Below are 22,632 nucleotides of genomic sequence, written 5' to 3' on the forward strand. Positions count from 1 at the left end.
TAATGACTGTAGAACATGTGTTATCACCACTTTCATGTAATTTTCCTTGGGTTTTCATACTGTTTTGAATACCACATATTATTTACTTTTCCATGAGCAAGTATGCATCCCTTTGTTGTTTTTCCTCAGAGTGTCAGGGGGTGGCAGCGCTGTCACAGGAGCCTGCAGAGGCACCTCCCACTGTAGAAAGAGGTCCACCGTCCCGGCCTCCCCCCTCCTCTGATGAGCCGCCTCCAGAGAAGGAGAAAGGAGATGCAGAGAGAGAAAGGCCTGACAGCGAGACAGAGAGTGATGTGGATGACCCGTTAGTGCAGTTTTTTTTTCTGTTTTATAGTGATTTTAAGTGAAAAGCTGTGAGGTTACATGAACACACAAAGACACATGCTGCATATTTACCCTCGTGTCAACAGTGTCAATATACAAGAGCAGTTACGTATTTGTCTGTATTTGTCCAAGTCAGCCTTCACAGTAATTTTCTGTGGTACTGTGTACCCACACATACAGTAAGGGAGTGTGATATTTTCTGTATCCTCGCGCTAATTTGGGCAGAAGAGCTCAGTGCCAGAACAAAGCAGATGGGAACAAAAGCATTCCATCTCTGAGCTCTATCACTATATGAAAGGCAGTGGCCAGGCTGTCAGCCATTGAAATGGATGAGCTATCTGCTGAATCTGCTAATGTATCTCATGAGAGATGAACTACTTGTGCTCTGTGTCTACATCTAAGAGAATTGCAGTTCTATGGTACATAATACTTGATATGAAGTAGAAGATTACTCAATATTTAAATATTTAAGAGGGAAAGAGAAAGTAGTGCTTATGTATAAGGCTGCATGTTTGTATTGTTCTCTGGGAAGATGTCTTCTGAAGATTATAAAACAGAGGGCTGTTTTTTGTCTCCTTTCAGCTTCCTCCCAGGAGTTGTACCAGAGCAGCCCCTCTCTACATCACCAGTAAAGCGACGCACTCAGTCCCTCAGTGCGCTGCCCAAAGATGGAGACAAGAGCAGCCCTGGAAAGGTAGCCGTGTCACTGCTAATACAGAACATCAAAAGTATTACTGTTCCTTTTAGTAAAACATGTAATGTAATATCTGTTTGTTTTTCTTTCTTACTTGCTCAGCGGGAGAAGGACCACATCCGGCGACCGATGAATGCCTTTATGATTTTCAGTAAGCGGCATAGAGCATTGGTGCACCAGAGGCATCCAAACCAGGACAACAGGACTGTCAGCAAGATTCTTGGGGAGTGGTGGTATGCGCTGGGACCCAAGGAGAAACAAAAGTACCACGATTTGGCCTTCCAGGTACACAGATGCATTTGCAGACAAAGAGCCCCACAAAAGGACTAACATATGAAAGCTTCTATGTCAACCTATAGTGCATGTACTATATTTTTGTCTCCTTATCACTTACTCCCTCCGTCTTGTCCCCTCTCCTTTTCCCAGGTAAAAGAGGCCCACTTTAAGGCACACCCAGACTGGAAGTGGTGCAACAAAGACAGGAAGAAGTCCAGCTCTGAAGGTCGTGGGGTCCCAGGGGGCAAAGACATCAGAGAGAGGAGCATGTCTGAGTCCACAGGTTGGTTTCACTCAACTCTCATGATGTACAACAACAGACACATACCAGAAACATGTAATTTATAGTATTTTTATCCTCTCCAGTCCTTTAACAGTCCTTTTTATGCCCCCTGATAGAGCCCCACTCTGTGGAGCTGAAGGGGGTTGGTCCAGGTCTGGTGTCTGAGAGGAGTACAGGAGAGGGTCATGTGGGCCAGCTTACCCGTCCCCGAGCCTTCTCTCAAAGTGCCATGCACAGCCTGGAGCGGAGTGATAGGGGTAATACACAGGCCCTGGCAGAACTGGCACAGGTAAGACATTAGAACAGCTTGTGGACCTGGAAAGACTATTCTGTAACATGCAACCTGGCATATTGTAAACAATGAAGTGGAGACAATCATCAATGGTGGGGACAAATGGTGTTAGTTTTCTAGTGCTATCACTGAAAAGGAAATAGTTATATTTGACAGATTTGCTTCTTAAAACATTGGAAAAGAAATTTGAATATTTCTTTAACAGAGTGCCGATTGTGTCAGTAAAATTCAGCATTTTTCTTTGATAAAACTTCTCACATAGATAAAAATATACAAAATACAGACAAATTTGGTATATATACAGTGCATCAGGAAAGTATTCACACCCCTTCACTCTCCCCACATTTTGTTATGTCACAGCCTTATTCCAAAATGGATTAAATTCCTTTTTTCAGAAATTTTTGCAAATTTATTAAAAATAAAAAACTGAAATATCGCATGTACATAAGTATTCACACCGTTTACTCAGTACTTTGTTTAGGCACCCCTTGGCAGCGATTACAGCCTCAAGTCTTCTTGGGTATGAAGCTACAAGCTTGGCACACCTGTATTTGGGGTATTTCTCCCATTCTTCTCTGCAGATCCTCTCAAGCTCTGTCAGGTTAGATGTGGAGCGTCGCCTTTTTCGCTTTGTCATTATGGGGTATTGTGTGTAGATTGATGAGAGAAAAAAAGGAATTTAATCCAAATTGGAATAAGGCTATAACATAACAAAATGTGGGGAAGTGAAGGGGGGTGAATACTTTCCGGATGCACTGTAAGTAAGAGAACCCACACAAATGGTAAACCCCAGCCATTTTAACCTGTTTAAAAAGCATCTTCTCTCTATAATCCTTTACTTCATGATTTCAGATGTGTGGCGATGGTGGCAGCCAGTTTTCAAGCCATGCCCCACCCCTGTCGCAGTCCCAGCGGGGGGTCAGTGAGGACATGACCAGTGATGAGGAGCGCATGGTCATCTGTGAAGAGGAGGGAGATGATGATGTCATTGGTGAGAAATCAGGCTTACTCTACTCGTGAAGCAAAATACTAATTAGAGATATGTGTTAGTATACTTTCTTGTGTCACTGACCCAATTAATACATTTCCAGTAACTACACTTGGAAATCCCATTCAGTGGTACAATAAGATAGTCTGTAATATTTGATGTCAGCAATGATGCCCATGTGTCATTTTGTCACAATAGACTTTGTGAAACCATCACGAGATTTTTTTGTTCATCATGTGGTTTTATTTTTTGTCTTTTGTACTGTTTGTTCCTTACTTACTAATATAGCCTATATAGGCTAAATTGCGTCCAGTTTTTGACCACTTCCATGTTTCATTTTTATAGATTTGATGGCATTGAGAGCTGATTCAGACACACATGCCACGTTCACGTCATATCGTTTAAACTGTAATTACAAGCAGTCAAGTGCGGGAAAAAACATTCATGCCAGCCTCCAACTTATAATTCTCTGTGGAAGATATTGGGGAATTTCGGACATTGACGTTATCTCCCACTTGGTGAGAAGAACTACAGACTTGTGAACAAACTTTTGGCAGAATGTCTGGAAATGCTCCACCGCTGGTATTAACATTAAAATAAAATCCATTATTAACGCTAGGACAACTAATTCAGCTCTTTTAGTCTGTGCTACACACTGTATCTGGTTTCACTTGGAAATCAGCCGCTTCAAATACATAACAAAACAAAAGTAGTTAATTTAGGCTAATTATTTGGTGTGACTGCAAGGTTAGCAGGTAGGTTAACTACACTGGAATATTACCTGAAATTCCAGGTAATCAGGAAGTCAGAGTTAGTTTTTTTTCCCTGTTCTTTCCATTCTGTCGACATTGTATCAATGCAGCATAAGTAGTGTATATTTTTATTTTCCACAGAGGACCCCTATCCGAGCAGTTCCATAGACCTCAAGTGTAAGGAGCGGGTGACTGACAGCGACAGTGATAACGGTTCTGGAGATGAAAGCGATCGAAAGGTAACATTATTTTTCTCCTGTTATTCATCTTTTCATTGATCACATATAGATTGATTTACCATTTAAAAGTAAGTGCCTTCTATGGTATCTTTCTTTTTTCAAAATCCTTTTCTGTTCATCTGTCTTTCTTTTCAGAGAGTTTTTGCTCCAGTCATCTGCTCTACTGCATCATCTTCCTCACACCATACCCCTCATGGCAGGAGTGTCTCACTGTCCTCTTACCCCACCAACAAGCGTTATGATGAGGGGAGATCAGGAGGGGGAGGGTTTTCAGATCACAGGAGGAAGGAAAGAGGAGAAGGAGAGGGTAAGGACACATTTGGGGGGGAGGCAGCAGGAGGAGGAGGAGGAGGAGGAGTGCACGCCTCTTCTCTCTCCCTCTCTTCTGGTCAGTCAGTCATTTCCACTTCTCCAGCTGGAGGGCCTCCATCCTCGTCAGTGGGTTCACTGGGTGGGAACCCACTCCTGGGCGTTGGTGCTGTGAGGGTGGCCTCTACTGTGGTGACCAATGTAATGCGTCCTGTTATCAGCACACCACTCCCCATTGCCAGCAAACCCAGAGATGGAGGCACTTCATCCAGCCCACATCCACCAGAGAGGAAGTCCCTGACTCCACAGCAGCAGCCGCAACTTCTGATTGGTTCAGGACCAGGAGGCGGGGCCACAGCCACAGGGGGTGGGTACTACTCTTCTTCATCACCTAATCCTGTAGGTGGAGGCGTGGGCCCAGGTGGTGTAGTGACAAATTTGGTGTTAGGAGGGGCTCTGTCTGCTCAACCTGCTGTACAGCTCATCACCCCCTCCCCCCAGCCTCAGCCCTCCCAGCAGCAGGCCCTTCCCTCCACCGCTGTTTCAGCTCCACATAACCAAACCAATGGGCCCCTGCCTCTGCCCCTGCTTCAGCCCCAGTTCCTTCCTGCTTCCTCGCTGGCACCCCACGGGGGTAAGGCCATCACACAAGTTCAGTACATCCTGCCCACCCTACCTGCCAACACCAACCCCAAGAGTCCACCTCAGCAGCTCAGCCAGCCAACCAGTATCTTCAACCTGCCCACAGCTCCACCCGCACACGTGTCCTTAGCCAATGGAAAGCAGCAGGGTACAAGTTCACTGACAGGCTATACGTCCAGCCCAGCAGTGGGAGTGGTCAGCCCGGGAACTCGAGGTGAGAGCATTAAATCTGCAGTCATGACAGCAAAGCAAAGCAGAGTCATGACAAGGGCTCAGATACATATACCAAAAAATCTGTGGTGACTCCTAATAAACCCCCCCCCCCCTTCTGTTGTTGCATTAGTACAAACACAATCTCCAGTGCTCCAGGGTAAAATGCTTGTTCCCATGGCAACAGTACGGACTGCGCCAGCCCCTGCCCAGCAGTTTCCCATTGTGGCTCCACCTCTTCCTGTCCAGAACGGTGCTCAGACTGGAAGCAAGGTCAGTTAGCACTTAACTGAACACACTGATATGAGAACTTTAGAAATCATTAAGATTTTGTTAGCAACGCCAAGTAAAAACAAATATGTATCTCACTACTTGTATTGTCCAATAATACATTTGTATTTGTCCTTCGATTTTCTTCATGGCCTTCTCTTTCCATGACTCTTTAGATCATTCAGATAGCGCCCATGCCTGTGGTCCAGTCTCAGCTGCCTCAGGGCGGAGCAGTGCACCCTGCCAGCCCCTTCCCCGTAACAGTAGGCACAGCTGCTGTGGTGGCTCCAGGATCAGCGCCTTCCCAGGCTGTACTACTGCCACCAGCACCTACCAGGTAGGAAATAACTCACAAAACAAACTGCACTGAAACAATGAATATAGATCCTCTACTTTTTTGAACCTACAACGCCACTTTTATATGCTTTTTATTTTGCACTTGGGCATCCGCTGCTGAACAGGACAGATAGCAACAGGAATATTGTGCAACATAACAATTTCAAGTAACTAAGGGCTTATAGTATGTGCTGATGTGGTAAACGTCACCACCTTGGTACTCCAGAACAAACAAACAGATAAGTGTTCAACGATGAAAATTATCCTGAATTGACTTTGAAATGCTTTACTGTAGTTGTCTGTTTAGAAAGTCTTTATTTTCATTAGACTAAATCCACCTACCGTACCTGCCACTGAAAGACTGTAAGAAACACTTTGGTATCATGTTTGTAAAAAGTGTTTATTCCTTCACTCTGGAATTAAATCTTGACTAAATGTGATCTACATGAGTGTTTATACACATACGTCTATTAAATGTGTGACTTGTGATGCCCTCTGAAGACAGCTGGGTAATAAATTCATATGTTAGCCTAATTATCATTCCTTGTGTGCAAGAAAATTAAATCTGTTTAATAAATTATTTTATAAACGAAATACTGTGAATGAGCCAATTCAAAAAGAGAAGCGAGAGGAGCAAGAAGAGATATTCATGGTGTTCTCTTCACATTTCAGGTGAGAATATTTGTAATGATGTGGTTTTTTTTTCCATCGAGGATTTATTTTATCTAGCAGTGCAGGGGAACATAGCGAAATAAAAATCCTCCTTGGCAAATTCCATTGATTAGATTACCAGCACATTTGCCCTAAATTTTCAGCTTCTTTCAGTTCAAGGATTTTGCTGAAAATCCAGCAAAATGCTTACCACAAAAATACAACATTTTTACAGCAGATACAAGGCTGGGTCAAGCCACAGAGAATCTGCTCTTTGCTTAGGTGAGAGTAGGTTTGCAAAGCACTCCCTGATACCCACTGCATGGCCTGATGATAGGTCAAAACATCATTTAACATGAATATTGGGCTTCTGTAGAAATGCTCACCTGGCTGTTGGCACATTTTACACTATATTGATAATTAATTTAATGTATAGAATAACCAGCGTGTGAGCAAACTGAGGAATTATTTGAAAGCCAGAACTTGGATAAATGTGTTTCTTTTTACAAACCTCACTGGAAGAGCTTGTCAGCATGTTTTATGTATGCGCGTAATCCTAGTGGATGAATTAAATAAAAATTATCAGTTAGCATGGTAGATGGTTGACAATCAAATGGTAAGGATAAAATGTCAATGACAAAATCTTTATTTTTATCATAAAGTTTTATTTTTCATAATTGACGCAGCATGTATTTTGACTCTTCCACCTTAATGTCAACTTTTACTAATTCACTGCTGTTTTCCAGTAGTGCTGTGGTGTGGCAAGGAGGGGAAAAAGGATTTTAGAGTTCCACTTACGCTTGGGCACTGCTGCTCTCTTGATAACACTCGTGTTGTGAGTCGACATGTAACGCTCTATAATGGAGACTGGTTGAAAGCTTAAAAGCTATTTCTTTAACAGCTAGATGAACCCAACACTGTTACAGATCAGATGTCTGAAAGGGGCTATAAACAAATTACAGATTGTGCCAGAAAAGGTTGACTCAGCCCTGACAAACAGGCACCCATTTAGGAACATATGCCAGCTTTACTCATCCTATCCTGGGCTTCTGTTGATCTCAGTATTTGTTCAATTATTGTCAGTCATTTTTTTCCTGTATGAAAGAAATCTGACTGATGGCTTCCATGAAAATACATAAATGCTTCAGAGAAGAAATGGATCAGACGTGCTGTGCTCCAGAATACATGTTTAGAAAAAGGAAATCCAACTCATGTGAAAATGTTTGAAAAGGTGCACCAGCATTGTGCCGCTTTGTTGGTTCACTGCTATGGTTGCTATTGAAGCATGTTTTTTTTTAATAAATATATACACACACACACACACACACACACACACTACTCTTGGAATCATTAAATTGGAGCAGGCAAGCCATTCATGGGACTCAGAGTGACTCAGAATCTACCTAAAACTAGTAAACATCACTTAACCAAAGATAATCCCTCAGCAACAATCTTGGACTTAAAATAATGATGTGAGCATGCATAGAAAGTGTGATAGAAAGCAGCCAGGAGGAGTGTTTACATGACAATTATCACCCACTAGAGATGTTAAAAAGGTTTATTCAGCCATTTGAAACAATGAAATACCTTTTCAAATGGGGCAGTTAATTCTTGAAGTTTTAAACAAAACAATTTTCAGCAAAAGCTGATTACTGTCAAACAGTTGTTATCAAAATAAATATATTATTTTTCCCTCTTAGTTTATGGAATGAAGTAACTCAAGGCACATTCTGGTACTTGATTGAGTTAAGGTGGCATAAATAATACCGAACAGCATGAAGTTGTAGTGCAGTCCGGATTTCTTAAAGCACAGCGAGCAGACAACATGAGAAACAAAAACTCCAGCAGGGGTGCAGCTGTAGCAGTGCAGCTCTATTCTGGATGTGTTAGTCATGCTGCTGGTGGCCCAAGTTGCCTCTGCCTGCCACCCCCACACTACCTCTCAGCTTCTAACACACACACACACACACACACACACACAGAGAGAGAGCACTAGTCATCCAGTGCTGCTCTCTGTGATGTACACTCAACCACTGACCCCCCTCTGCAGCACTTCTCTTTTTGTCTTCCTCTTTCTTAATAATCATGTCTGTTCCCATCATTTCTATTCTGCCTCGTTATTATACTTTAACACCTTCTGTCACTGCTACTACACCTTTCTCGACATTTTTCATTACAAAAATGTCATCTACTTCTCCCTGTGTCTCTGTTGGCCTTCTTCACCTTTTATTTCAATTCCTCATTTTCAGTTTCTCCCCTCTAATCACCTCTCCTGCTCCTGTCCAGGATCACCTATGTCCAGTCCACTCCAGGGGTCCCATCCACTCTGCCTCTGGTCTCCACGGCAACAGGCTCTTCCCCCACCCAGCAAGCTCTGCCAGTGCCTGGATCTGCATATGTTCCCTCGCCCCTAGCAACACTCGGGTTTACAGCCATCGCACCACCTGGACAGACATTGGTTCAGCCACTGATTGCAGGTCAGTGCCATGGAAAGATGATTTCATAGCCTCTGTTCTTTACAAACACAAAAAGTAGCTTATAAAGTATTGTATGAAATGAGTTACACAAAATCCCCTTTCGACAAATCGGCTCAAGCTAAAATATTTGGCCTCTTGACAAATGTTGAAGTTAGTTAGCTAAAAAATAATATAAATACGAGGCTCATTTAAATCCCAATAAATATGAACTCATAATATCTAATACTGTGCCCACATGAAGACAAGCATACCATGAGTACTAGCTGTGTATTAAAGCCATACTACATCCAAATTTTATACAGCATATACCACATACAACTTGTTATAGTGAACTGCTTTGGCACTTGGTTCACAAAAAAGCACCATACATCATTATTTTATACTAAATGTGTATAAGGTCCAGCGCCAATCAAGTTGCAACTTCAGGAAAGCCCTTTCCAACTTAACTTCACATGGAGACATCACAAAGTTTTTTCCTAAGATTATAAACATATTTTTTGTTTTTCATTATCTTTCAAAAGCTGTTTCACTACCATCTACAGTTTATTCTAGTTGTCCTCCAGTGGTGTGTTACTTCCCCATTTCCTTTGGACTTTGTGGAAGAATAGTGTCTATCAACAGCACACTCAAAAATGGACATATTTAGTATGCATACAGTCTGGTTTGAATATACTTTATGCACTCACTTTTTTTTAATGGGAACACACTAATGTACATTCTCAAAACCTGCCTAGATTTAGTATGTAGTATGGGTTTGGGACATACAAGTATGTCTCATTCTGTGCCAAGTGAACAGTGCAGGGTGCTGAAATGAAATTAATGGATGAATAACAGATCAATAATACTATCTGCTTCATTTAAAGTTGAAATTTCACAATTTTAATGAATTTTATTCAACTATAAATGAAGTCTGCCAGTGTCATCATGTGTGGTTAACCTATCAATTACAGCTCTAGTCTCATGGTTTAACACAGAACATATATTTGCATATATTAGTTTTAGAAATTAGTATTAACATAAGCAGCTTTAAGGGAAAAAATCTCCCACCTAGAAACAGTTTAATACCTTCAATTAATTCTTACATGAAAAATAAATAAATAAATAAAATATACTGAAAAAATGTAGGCCTGTGTGTCCGCTGCATGATTAAAACATTGGCCATCCAATGAACAATGCTGAAACAACTGGCCTATGGATTAACGTAATTGCTGACCCCTGAACTGCAATATCCACATTTGTCTCTTTACTGAATACCTATACAAACATGTGCTTTGACAAAATATTTGATGATCAGTAGTTGGTGTGGTGTGGCTTTCAACCAGTTTCAGTTGGCCAACACTGTGACAGTAGGACTGCCTTAACACCTCACTCCATGTATAAACCTCATTCACAGGACAAATCTGGACCAACAGTGGTTGTGTTATGTTTGTTATGTTAATTGGCAACAGAGAAGAAATATGGACATTTATTCATGTGAAAATGTTCTGTCTCCTTCATCCAGGTCAGCCACCGCTCATAGCCACAGCTCAATCTCCACAGCCCTCCACCTCAGCCCCCGCCTCAGGCTCCGGGGGCCAGATAGTCACCGCCATCTACCCTCCTTCACCTAGCGTCACTATGGCAACAGGGGTGGTCTCCATGACAGCAGTGCCCCCCAGCGTGGTCTATTCCGTCTCCAGCCCTTCCAGTGCTTCCCCTCACATCCTGCCCAAACACACAGCAACACCCGCCACAATCACACACCCACATCCGGACAGACAGGCAGACAGGCACCTGCCTCTGGACAGACCTGCAGATCGACAAGCTGAAAGGCAGGCGGAGAGGCAGACAGAGCTGCTGACACATTCGGACAGACAGCTTGAGAGGCAGATGCAGACCTCCAGCAGTAGCAGCTCAGTGGCACCTCCCAGTGGCTCAGCTGTGTCCATAAGGCCCTGCAGTCCTCCACTTCAAATCCAAACACCTGGTACATGTTTTTTTATTTTTTTTTATTTGTCTTTTATATATCCAAGACTAACTTTGCATGGTTATAATTTATAGTGAATTATTTTCTTTCATTCTTTATTTATTCATTTTATCTTTATTTTACAGGTAGCACACCAGGTACACCCAAACTCACCCAGCTTCCAGTCAGGACCCCTCAGAAAGTGAAGGCAACAGTGGCAAACATACCCGTGGGCAGCTATGAAGGAGGAGGAAGAGGAAAAGAGAGAGAACGGGAAAAGGATAGGGAGCGAGAGAGGGAACGAGAGAGGGAGCGAGAGCGTGAAAAGGAGAGAGAGCGAGAAAGGGAAGCTGCGGCCAACAGTCACTTCTCCTTTGATCCTGAGCCGGCAGGGCAGACAGCGTCTCCATCAACACATCCTGCCGAGGAGCCGCCATCCTCTGACCGAGCCCTGGAGAGCTCCAGTGCAGCGGACTCCTCTGACACAAGGACCAGGGAAAGCACAACCGCCAAAGAGGTGAGAGAAACATCACGCACTGGCTTTCAGCTGTAATACAAACAGAAAAAACTACCCTGTTGTTGTTGACACATAACATCTCTGTGACTGTTTAAAATACTTGAATTTAACTTTCTGTGCAGACTGGATGGAAGGAGTCCCTCCCTTCTTCTCCTCTCCCTCCTCCATCAGCCACAGAACCTGCCCTGCCTCCCCCACAGACTGACAAAGAGGGTCCTGCGCCCAAAAAGGTTAAAGCCCGCCCACCACCTCTAAAGAAGACTTTTGACTCTGTGGACAAGTGAGTTAACACCTTTATGAATCTTTTATTTAAGGTTAGAAAAATTATTGGTGGACAGTGTATATATACACTCTGTATTTTGTGTGTGTGTGTGTGTTGGTCTGGCAGGGTGCTGTCAGAGGTGTATTTTGAGGAGCGCTTTGCGGAGCTGCCAGAGTTTCGGCCTGAGGAGGTTTTGCCTTCACCCACCCTGCAGAGTCTGGCCACTTCACCCCGCGCAATTCTGGGCAGCTATCGTCGCAAGAGGAAGAACTCTACAGGTCTTACTCAAAATACCTTTTTATGATAGTCTGACTAAATGCTTTTAGATTTGTATCTTTAGTTGAATTGAACGAAAATTGACTGGCAACTATTTTGATAATTGAGTAATTTTTCAAGCAAAAATGCCAAACATTTCATGGTTCCAGATTATCAGATCTGTTTCTTGTCCTTACATCATAGTAAATTGAAGATTTTTAGACTGTTGCTTGGAGAAAACAAGACATTTAATATGTCATCGAGGATATTGTGACATACATTTTTCACTGTTTTCTGGCGTCAGTAGACCAAATGATTATTGATTAACCAAGCCAATAATCAGAAAATTAAGCGATAATGAAAATAATTGACAGTTGCAGGCCTAATCTGTAGGGTATAGTTGCAGTGACTTGTCATGGATGTTCAAGCATTTAGAGAAAAGCAGATATTCACAGTTTTTATCAAAACAAAGATTTAAATGTGTGATACTCTCAAGATTTTCTTGATGGATATTTGAGCTCTGCTGTTGTTGTTTCATTGTTAAATGGTAAATGGACTGCTCTTATATTGCGCTTTTCTATTCTTATTGACCACTCAAAGTGCTTTGCACTGCAAGCCACATTCACCCGGTCACACACACACACACACATTCATACAGCACTTGTACCATACACACACTCATACAATGATGAAACAGCCATCACAGGCAACTTGGGGTTCATCATCTTGCCCAAGGACACTTCGACATGCGGACTCGACACCTTCTGATTAGTGTATGACCCGTTCTACCTCCTGAGCCACAGCCGCCCGTTACCAGTGTATATGTGTGTCATTAGTGTAATTCAACAGTAATTAAAGTAAAGTATTTTCTGAATGTGTCATTCACATGTTGAATTTCACGTTTGCTCTTTGGTAAAAGATGCACTTCATGTTGGTGGTTTTAAAATGAGTTTGCTTCCTCTGTGTGCTTCTAGATTTGGACTCAGCCACTGACGATCAAGTCTCTCCTAAAAGAAAAAGCCGCCGGCGCTCAAGCTGCAGCTCAGAGCCCAACACGCCCAAAAGTGCCGCAAAGTGTGAGGGAGACATCTTCACCTTCGACAGAGCAGGTAACGCACCGAGAAAAGCAAGAGCACTACTAAGACAGACAATTACATTTTGTTCTGGGCAGGATGTATGTAATAGCAGCGTAGGATGAGGGGCTGGGTAGAGAGCTCTTGTTGGTGTTTCTTTTTTTAGTGTTTGCACTGTGCTTTCACTGTAATGTTTTTAATGTTACATAGTTACTTCAACCTCACTGAGAATCTACCACACATACCATTTAAAAAAAAAAAAAAAACTAACTGTCAGAACCAAGTAACCATATAATAGTTGGAAGTACATAACCAAATATGGAAAAAAATTTAACTGATGTAAGGACTAGTTTGAAACTCTATATATGGGTTAAATAGGAATCAGTGGCTTAGAGTAATGTTTTGCCTACTGCTGTGTTTTTTTTCAAATGGATCCCACCTTTTGGAGTGCATGGGGAGGGACATAATTCATTTCTGTAACCAGTTTCCTGAAGATTCATCCACTCCATCTGTTTGTCCCGTCTCCTAGCCACAGATGGAGAAGACATCCTGGCAGAACTGGAGTTTGATAAGGTGCCGTACTCCTCCCTGCGACGAACACTGGACCAGAGGAGAGCACTGGTCATGCAGCTGTTCCAGGAGCAGGGCTTCTTTCCATCAGGTAAGACACAAGCACATACTCCCTACTGTATATACAAACATTTTCAGAATGAATTCCCACTTGCAGACATTCATTTTTTGACTTTGAAATTTTTTTTTTTATGTTGCTTCCAGCTCAGGCCACTGCAGCCTTCCAGACGAGATACTCTGACATATTTCCCACCAAGGTGTGTCTGCAGCTGAAGATCAGGGAGGTCCGGCAGAAGATCATGCAGACCGCTGCCCCCTCCGATGCCTCTGGTTTAGGTATCTCTGACTCAGCCTGCTCCCTCCCTGGACCTTCTGGTTCCCAGGCAGGAGAAGGATCTGGGAGAGGGGGCGGGGACCTGCAGGATGAAGAAGTGGAGCAGGGGACAGACCTAAGCCCAGAGGAAACACGGGACTCACAGGACTCTTGCAGATGAGGGATGCTGACTAATTAGATTGACCAATCAGTGACTGTTGCTGTCACTCATCTTCATGCCCTACACACTTTCAAGTTTCCAGTTTTTTTTTTTAAATCCACCCTCTTTGCTTTCCACTGATCAGATCCTGATTTCTTTCTATCCTCAGCAGCCAACCTTTTGAGAGTAAGAGATGTTTGTATGCAATGTTGAGATTTTTTTTTTTTAATTTGTGACCATTGTACCAAAAAAAAGGACATGTGAAAAAGCAGTGGCACAAAAACTACCACAACACCGGCACACAACCTGCAAACTCTTAAATCCCACACTTGAATTAGCACTCTGTATTAACCACCTTGCAGGAAGCTCCCATTGATGCCAGTGAACGAAGAACCATTGTGTACAGCTGCACTCATTTGCCTCGAAGATGAAAGGGTTCTTGTTTTGGACGGAGAAACCTGCTTAACCCGTTCTGAGATGGTGAAAAGTCAGCAGTTTTAAAAAAAAAAAAAAAAAGAAGAAAAAAAAGGATGTTACATGTTTTGATATTTGTTTTTAACAGGGTTAGATGAGTAAAAGCAGTATGTTTCTGCTTGAGGAACAACCTGTATGTAGACTGAACTGTTGTAAGCTTGTTTCTTGTTTCTGCTGACATTCGGGGGCTGGGCCCTCAACAGCTGGAAACTATTTGATTTGACAAGATTGATTTCACAAGCACTCATTGCTATGGACCTGGAAATATCTTTTTCACCATTTCACTGCTCGCATGTAGACCTTCAGGAGGGGTCTACCAGGAGAGACTGAAAAATCGACTGAAATGTTAGTGGACTTCTGGCAGTGCCATCATTCCTGCAATTACCTGTCTGGCCAAGTCCTCATTTCTCACAACTGACCCGAGCACATGCCAGTAGGTAGGAACCAAGCATTCCTGTGCCTCTCATTCGCTAGCCATGAAGGAACGAGGTGGGTCAGAGTCAATGGGCACATCCTGGCTCTTAGTTGTAGAGGTCAGGCTGTTACAGCCTTAATCCTCCATTGCCAAGCAGTTTTATTAACTTTTTTAAAAATAATTTGATTTGTATTTAACATGGTCATATTAAGTTTGTTGTTGTACTATTCATATGGTTATTGTTATTACTCCTATCACTGCAGTGGATCCTGGTCCTTAGTTCTACTTTCATTGCTGGCAGATGTTTCCTTAATTTCTGCCAGCTGTTGATTGCTTGTTCTAGTTTTTTTTATATATAATTTTGAAGGCAGGTGAGAGATGCTGCTCCACACCTGTACAGTTACTCCATTGTAGTCTTCCCTTGACTGCCTCACCTCAGCAAGGACCTGTGGTGCAGTTATTTTTATGATTCATTTCAAAGAGGAAGACAAACTCAACGTGGACCTTTATATCCTTTCAACAGTAATAAGCAGTATGTTTTTCAACAACCTTGTATGCCTCTGTCCCTCGCTAAGTTTGACTCTATAGCCTCAACACTTGTACATCTCTTTCCTCCACCTCTTTCCTTCCCTCCTTCCTCCCTTTGTCACTTTATTGCTCTCTCCAGACCTCCTTTTTAGACGGACGGAGAGAAAACTGGGGTAAGTGAGAGGAGGGTAATGAATCAAAGAGAGCTGGTAGGATATAATACTGGTTGTGTCTTTGTGCAAGACTTGGTTGTGTTGTAAATAATTACTGTAGAGTCAGTAGACTCATTATATTATTGATAAGGAAAAATCTGTCATTGAACATAAGTTGACTTTTAAGACACCCATTACCGAAGGTAAAACACATGAAATGGAAAAACAATAATAAATATGGCTATTAATGTTTTTGTGTTATACTCCTTGTTTTGCTGTTCCAGTATGCAAGAGAGGAATTTATATGAATAATTTAAGTTTGTAACTGTATCTTTCAGTATGCAAATAAAAATAGGTGTTCAATTAAAGTGATTTTATTGCTGGAAATGTGAAAAATGGGTTTTCCTTCAGCAGAGATAAAATAAATGGCGTGGTTCTAAAATGTTTTCTAAATAGAATTCTATTTTTTATCCAGCCCCTTTAGACGTAACAGCAGCTGATCAAAGTAAGGTTCACATTACTTTTACAGTGTACAGCAGTGACTCTGGATATGTGAAATTTAATTTAATCATCTTGAAAAAACATTTATTGATTTCACTTATTTACAACGGAATACTTTGTTTCAAAATTATGAACTAACCTTTAAACAGAGGGAAAAAAAATCACATCCATCTCATATAAATGACAAATTTAATCATACAAATGTCATGAGGCACAACCAATGGTCCTTATTCATAATGAATGCCATATTCTTAATTTTAGTATGCATCATTTCAGTACACAAAGAGGGAAGTTGACATACTTTGGTGTGTTTGCTGAACTTAATATGGATTTGTCATTTCAGCATTCTGGTTCCAGTTAATTATTACTCAGGACTGAATCCTCACCCTCACAGTATTCAATTAGTCTGTTTCAGTCTGTATTAAGACTCATCAGTCCAGCAGTAGCTCTAGAGAATTAATTCTAGTTTTTCTGACTGGTATTAGTCCTCAGAGGAGCTGCAAGCCATCCACAGCAACTGTGTCCATGGCGAGGCCGTTCTCCAAAGCTGTGTGATAGATCTCCAAGGCCTGCTCCAGAGGCAGTGCTCCTCCCTCACTCGTCTCAATGATGGCGATGGTCTCCCCGAACTCGTTACACATTATAGTAGGAGTTCCCTGTGTCTAAGAGGAGGAAACAGAACTCGGAGTAAGTTCAGCCAACAGCAGAGAATGAGTACACAAACACATTTACAGGTGCTGATTAAATGTCATCCTCTCACTCACTTTAACTGTTCAGATTTCAATTATTCACCTAAAATTTCAGTGCTTTCAAATGGCAGTGTCATGCTTCTTTATTGATTAGGTGGAGTAAATTCATTCTGACCTGCTGAAGATCTGAGGCGTGGATCTGGATGAGCTGAGGCTGCCCGTTAGCTAGTTCCACTGCTGAAGCATCCACCACTGCCACAGCAGAGCTGGTTTCCATGGCAGCTTGAGCAGCAGCCTCCTCATCCAGCCTCTGCTGTCTGGCGTGGGTCTTTTTGTGGTTCCTCAGGTTGGAGAAGGTCTTGAAGGCTTTGCCACACAGAGGACAAACATGCGGCCGTTCGCCCGTGTGTGTTCGACGGTGTTCAGCCAGGTGCATACTCTGGATGAAACCCTTTCCACATACCTCACAGCGAAAGGGCCGCTCCCCCGAGTGTGTGCGCAGGTGCTCTCGCAGGTGTGTGTTCTGACGGAAGCGCTTGCCACACACTTGGCAGGGAAACGGGCGCTCACCAGTGTGGACTCGCTGGTGAAGTGCAACTCCGGAGGAAGACACAAACTGTTTCCCACAGATAGGACACTGGTGGGCTTTAGGCCGCTTCCCAGTGGCGCACCGCGGTCGCCCGGGGCCTAAAGCAAAGTGGCTCAGTCTGTGAAGTCGCAGGTTGGCAGGAGAGTTGAGCTTCTTCCCACAAATGTTGCAATCTAGACCTCCCCGCACAAGACTGGTTGAATCCCCTGATTGTGTCTCTACTGCTGCTGAGGTGGAGGGCTCTGAGGTCAGGTCTTCACCCAGCTCCGCTTGGTTGTGGGTCTCTTTGCCCACTTCTATCCCTGTACCAGCCTGCACCAGGGTGGGGTGCTGCCCCAGACAGTGGCTGTCTCGTTGCCTCCTGCTCAGGAAGCCAGCCTCACAGTGAGGGCAGGAGAAAGGGGCTGGAGCCCCCTGGTGCTGGGTATAGCGATGTGCTGCTAACTTCGTGGGCCAGCGAAAGGTGGCGGGGCAGTCGGGGCAGCACAGAGTTGCAGCATTGGAGTGAAGCAGGCTGTGCTGACGGAGGTTGGAGGACTGTGAGAAGGAGCGGTGGCAGACATCACAGCGGTATGGGCGCACACCAGAGTGGATGAGGTTGTGCCTCATTAGATTGGCAAGAGAAGAGAAGGTTTTGCCGCAGTCGGAACACTGAAATGGCCTCTCGCCGGTATGTGTTCGTATGTGGTTGCGCACGTGGATCTGCTTCTTAAAAGACTTGCCACAGATTCCGCACACAAAGCTGCGCTCAGTGACATGGGACTTGCGTCGATGTTGAACAAGCTGCAGCTGGGAGGGAAAGGTCTTACAGCATGAACGACAAGAAAAAGGCCCTTTGTCTGATGACGCAGCTGCAGCAGCTTCTGTGGAGCTAAACGTGACTCCTGCATCAGTGTCGTCCAGGGGAGCAGGGTCTGTAGCTAAGCCAGACTTGGTGGCATCCTCCACCTGCTGTGAGTCATCAGTGTTATCTTCAAGTGGGGCAGACACCTCCATGTTGTTGTCTGCCCCCTTCATCTCCACTTCACCTCCTTCCATTTTAATTTGAGAGCTTTGTATTGGAGCTTCTCCCAGTTTCTCCATCTCTTCCTCTGTGAGAGGGGCCAGCAGGTTGGTTTCTGTGTGGGAATTCCTCTTTTCTCTTGCTCTCTGTAGGATGGCAAGGGCTGAGAGCGATGCTCTTCTTGGAGCTGAGACCTACAGGGGACAACAGGCAAATGTTACATTAAAATGTCATACTAACATGAGGTTGTGGACACAACTGGGAGATGCATATGCTAACTACCATAGAGTGAGCGGCCGGTGTGCCAGATGTATCACGGTTGAGGTGGGTGCGACGGTGGTAGAGGTACTTGGTCATGTTGGTGAAGGTTTTGTGGCAGAACTGACACTTGTGAAGGGGATCTGCAGTGTGGGACTTCCTGCAAGAAATCAGATGAAACAGACAGAAAAAGTCAACAGGACAGTTTCTCATCATATTCTAGGATGTGTTGGTGTCTCCAAACCTCTTACCTGTGCATGATGAGAGTCATCTCAGTGGTGAATCCATTGCCACAGTCCACACACAGGTACCTGGCCACACCAGAGTGTGTGCGCATGTGCGTCTGCAGCGATGTTGCTTTCTTGAACACCTTGCCACACTCTGGGCATTCGTGTGTGCCCTGCTCGTGCACACGTTTGTGAGCAGCCAGCCGGTTGACTGAGGTGAAGGTGCGGTTGCAGAGCTCACACTGTTGTGGCTTGGCCCAGACTGTTTCTTTCTTCTCTGCCACTCTGATCCTAATGTCCTCCACCTTCTCTGTAGACTCTTCCCTCCCTCGTGCCTCCTCGCAGCCACTCATGACCCCCGACTCTCCACTCTCTTTGTCTTGGCCCAGGAAGTGCTCCCCCTGGTGCTGGAGGAAGTCCTCTGGAGTTTGGAAGAGAAGGGAGCACTCTGAGCACTCGTAAGGGTGGATGACCACCACCTCTGTTGGCTGCTGCTGCTGCTCCTGGACAGTGGGAGCCAACCTTAACTCCAGTCTCTGGACACCATTTTCCATGACCCCCAGCTTTGCTGATGAGCCTCGGCCGACAGCAGGCAACAGAGGAGGCAGCTTGGAGCGGCGCTGAGTGGGGGCGGTGCAGTTGTCTGCCAAGGCTTGAGCCGTGAGAATCTGCAGGTGCATGGTGGCAGAGCCAGGGGTCGGTGTCACAGGAGGCAGCAGGGAGGACCGGGAGGGTGCAGCAGCTTTAAAAGCGGACTGACGTTTCTTGTTCTGTTGTTGTTGCTGCTGCTGGGCAAGTACCTGGAAAATACACAGAGAAATGTAAAGAGAAGAACTTAAAGAGAGTGAAACCCTAAAACCATTCATCTAGTCCTCAAATCTATGCTTCCGTTGTGAGATGTTTACTATCCCAAGTACCTGCGCCAGGATCTCCCCAGCCTGCTGCTCACTCAGCACGTAGTTCTGCATACTGTTCAGTGGAGTGACGGTGCCATCAGGCTGTAGCACATACTCCTGTTGCAAGGGCAAAAGAAATGAACGTCAGTTACTAAATTTCTACTTTCAATTAAGGCAATGCTACAAAATAAGTCAGTGATATCAGATTTTAGAATAGCAAAGACGCTTTAACATTTTAGATCTGCTGTCACTCATTCATTTATTTCAGTAGATTATCAGATGCTTGGAGACCGGATGTCTATGGATCTCGTGCTGTCTAAAATTACAGTATAATCGCAGCAAGCCAGTCTGTGCTGCCCTACACAACCCAAATAAGAGAGTCACTGAAATAAATTCTGACAGTGTTGCAAATTTAACACAATCTACAGCATATGGGCATGACTCAAAAGTAATGAATGCATGGTCAGACACAGTTGTAAGTGCATTTTAACACTGTCACCATCACTTAGAGATTTCCTGAAGTGCTTGCTTTTAGATTCACAGAAAAATATTACCAGCTTTTGACCACTATCACTTTAACTGTTTTGGGCTGTGCACACATGAATGACTCAGCATGGTAGAAAATAAAAGCATGTTTTGTCTCCTTTTCTGCTCCACTACGTTCAAAGATTTGGCCAAGTGTTGTATTAAAATAAAATTACAATTCAGCTGATGATTTACAAGAAGGGTAATAGCTAAACAAAATCTTGTATTAAGAGGATGTGAAGGAGTGCGCATAACAAGGCCTGTTTTATCTATCTCAGTGCATAATTACATGGTGTAAATACAACATCAATTTCAGCAGGCAGCTTATTTTCACAGACAAAACAACTATTATTGTGTTAAGCAGCCTCCACTCAATTCTGATAATAACAAAAAAACGTATGCATTTGTACTCAATAATTAAAACAATTAAATACTGATTAGTCTTTGTCAACATATGTTTGATCCCTTACCGTGGGTTCTGTGTTACTGTGTGTGCTGCTCCTGCTGTGGGTCCGCCGGTGCTCCAGCCATGTCTCAGGCGAGTCAAACAAAGCCAGACAGTCGAGACACTGGTACTGGACCGGTCCCGACACCTGAGCCTCTGACCCGGCTTCCTCTGTCTCCAGGACCTCGCACAACTCTAGCAAACAGTCACACACACTCACAGTTAGTGTTGTTTTTTTTAACCTTAAAATGACTAACAGCCATGCAACTGGCAAAAATGTTGAATGCACACTTTAAATGTGAAAAGATTATATTGTCTAAGCAAGCAACCTGACAATTGAGTTAGTATGATGAGTCTGTAGTTAGCTTAACCGAGAACCTTTTGCTTCCTCTCATATGACTGCATTAATATATTGCACAAATGGATTTCCTTATAAGAGCACATGAGTTCACTTCCACAGTATAGCATCATGTTCAGCCCATCTGCAGTACATTATTATTATATCATCACCTTCCAATTTTTCATGCTTGCTCAAAAAACACATAAACCAATGTCACCTTGTTGCTCCACCTCCATCCCAGCCTCTCTCATGTGCATCTCCTGGTGCTGCAGCAGCTCCTCTGGGTTCATGAGGAGGGTCCCACACTCCAGACACTGGTACTGCTGGGTTTGCCCCATCTCAGAGACACCATGGATGGTCATGCCCTCCCCTACCTCCCCTTCCCCTTCTCCCTCTTGGCCAGTGTGGATCTGCTGGTGGATCAGCACATCCTCAAGGGTGTTGAAGAGCTGGTGACACTCACTGCACATGTACTGGTGCTCCACATAAACACCTTCTGCCTCCTCCTGCTGCTCCGCCATGCTGCCACTGTGTGTCTGTGTGAGTGTATGTGCTGTCTTATGTAGATTGTGAGTGTATCATGAAAGGGGATATGTGACAGGTGATGAGGCTGGTGAGTGGTGAGTGAAACCACTGCTGTGTCCAATGAATGACGACTTTTTTTTTCATCCAGTCCAGTATAAGAGCACACCTGTGGTAAACAAAACATGAAAATGACAACATGTAACACTGAGCAGCATTGGTACATAAATCAGCCGTTACGTAGTAGCAATGAAATTGTTAAAACATTGCCACATTTGCCATTATCTTATATTTTACAGTAAAAAACAGCACTGTTGACACAGACATTATGGAACAATCCTGCGGACAAACATCGCAATTTTCAGCCGTTAGCCAAATGAAGGCCCTCTACTGCTAACGATACGACCACTACTTAACACAACCTAACTAACCATTGTCCGATTCTCCCCAAATATGTGATCCCTATCTTTGTTTACAGTGTGATGGCACATGGAGAGCTGTTGGCGGCGCTCCCTCCGATACTGCAGACCTGTTTCTCGACACCGCGGTTTCCTGACAGCGGCTGCCCGGTTCGTCGGGCGGTCCGTCAGGCGGCGCTACCCACTTTTACCCGCAGCTCTCCGGCTACGACGACGACGGGCCCTTCTTTCCCCTTACCTCTCATTCACTCTCGTTGGACAATCCCTCGTGTAGCCATCTCTCTTCGTTCACACAGGCGTATGCCTTTTTGTCAGCCCCTCGTCACTAACCGTGGCATGGAAATCAAAAAAACTGAAACGTATCTGTGGGAAACTACATTTCAAAGCGTGAAATGATACGTTTGCCCGCCGATCGCCTCCATTCTTGTGCTACAAAGCCCCGCCCAATGCGGTAGTCTCGGCATTTCAGATTCCATGATTGGACAGGCGGACTGTCAATCATAAACCATGCTCTCCTGCTGGAAATTGTAGTTTTTTTGTCGGTTGTTGAAGCACAAAACAGTTTGTTGTTTTATTTTTTTGTAATTTTTATTTATGCATTTCTTCAGTTTATTTATGAATTGTGCTAAACTAGTTTGTGTGCTTTGGTGATGTCTGCCTTTTTCAAAATTATTTAGGCTCGCATGTGTCTTAAAGGGCAATGATGATCTTGTTAATTATATGTTGACTGTATATTCATAACCCAACTTCAATAAACACAGCACATATACATTTGACATCTTTTCTATTTGTACTGTATGAAATAATAAAG

General features: G+C 43.8%; 2 protein-coding genes across 4 annotated transcripts in view; one reads left to right on the plus strand and one right to left on the minus strand.

Annotated features, from left to right (window-relative positions):
- Positions 1-15,849, plus strand: part of cic (capicua transcriptional repressor) — a 30,679-nt gene extending 14,830 nt beyond the window's left edge. For 2 of the 3 annotated variants that reach the window (XM_022756559.1, XM_022756561.1), the window contains exons 3-20: positions 130-304; positions 907-1,018; positions 1,121-1,303; positions 1,445-1,577; positions 1,694-1,866; positions 2,722-2,860; positions 3,751-3,848; positions 3,984-5,013; positions 5,143-5,282; positions 5,456-5,616; positions 8,553-8,743; positions 10,245-10,709; positions 10,835-11,205; positions 11,328-11,485; positions 11,585-11,745; positions 12,697-12,831; positions 13,325-13,456; positions 13,570-15,849. In XM_022756559.1, coding sequence (XP_022612280.1) covers positions 130-304; positions 907-1,018; positions 1,121-1,303; positions 1,445-1,577; positions 1,694-1,866; positions 2,722-2,860; positions 3,751-3,848; positions 3,984-5,013; positions 5,143-5,282; positions 5,456-5,616; positions 8,553-8,743; positions 10,245-10,709; positions 10,835-11,205; positions 11,328-11,485; positions 11,585-11,745; positions 12,697-12,831; positions 13,325-13,456; positions 13,570-13,859 — 4,247 coding nt within the window. In that variant the 3' untranslated portion in view covers positions 13,860-15,849. The remainder of the gene's footprint in view (positions 1-129; positions 305-906; positions 1,019-1,120; positions 1,304-1,444; positions 1,578-1,693; positions 1,867-2,721; positions 2,861-3,750; positions 3,849-3,983; positions 5,014-5,142; positions 5,283-5,455; positions 5,617-8,552; positions 8,744-10,244; positions 10,710-10,834; positions 11,206-11,327; positions 11,486-11,584; positions 11,746-12,696; positions 12,832-13,324; positions 13,457-13,569) is intronic. The other variant, XM_022756560.1, reaches the window with a different exon arrangement.
- Positions 15,850-15,980: 131 nt separating this feature from the next.
- On the minus strand, positions 15,981-22,250 carry znf574 (zinc finger protein 574). Its single transcript, XM_022756573.1, has 8 exons — positions 22,060-22,250; positions 21,098-21,571; positions 20,566-20,735; positions 19,592-19,687; positions 18,699-19,474; positions 18,472-18,607; positions 16,773-18,383; positions 15,981-16,570 (listed from the first exon to the last, which is right to left on the minus strand). Exons 2-8 carry the CDS (start codon positions 21,399-21,401, stop codon positions 16,397-16,399), a joined length of 3,267 nt encoding a protein of 1,088 aa, XP_022612294.1. The 5' UTR covers positions 21,402-21,571; positions 22,060-22,250; the 3' UTR covers positions 15,981-16,396.
- Between the last annotated feature and the right edge of the window lie 382 nt (positions 22,251-22,632).

This window comes from Seriola dumerili, unplaced genomic scaffold (genome assembly GCF_002260705.1).
Source record: "Seriola dumerili isolate Sdu_G_001 unplaced genomic scaffold, Sdu_1.0 BDQW01000258.1, whole genome shotgun sequence".
Taxonomy (NCBI): domain Eukaryota; kingdom Metazoa; phylum Chordata; class Actinopteri; order Carangiformes; family Carangidae; genus Seriola; species Seriola dumerili.

Coding starts and splice junctions, on each gene's coding strand:
- znf574 (XM_022756573.1), bottom strand. CDS start 21,401: ATGGCGGAGCAGCAGGAGGAGGCAGAAGGTGTTTATGTGGAGCACCAG. Junction 20,736..21,097: donor GATGGAGGTGGAGCAACAAG/GTGACATTGGTT, acceptor ACTGTTTGCTAG/AGTTGTGCGAGGTCCTGGAG. Junction 18,384..18,471: donor CACCGGCCGCTCACTCTATG/GTAGTTAGCATA, acceptor TGTCCCCTGTAG/GTCTCAGCTCCAAGAAGAGC.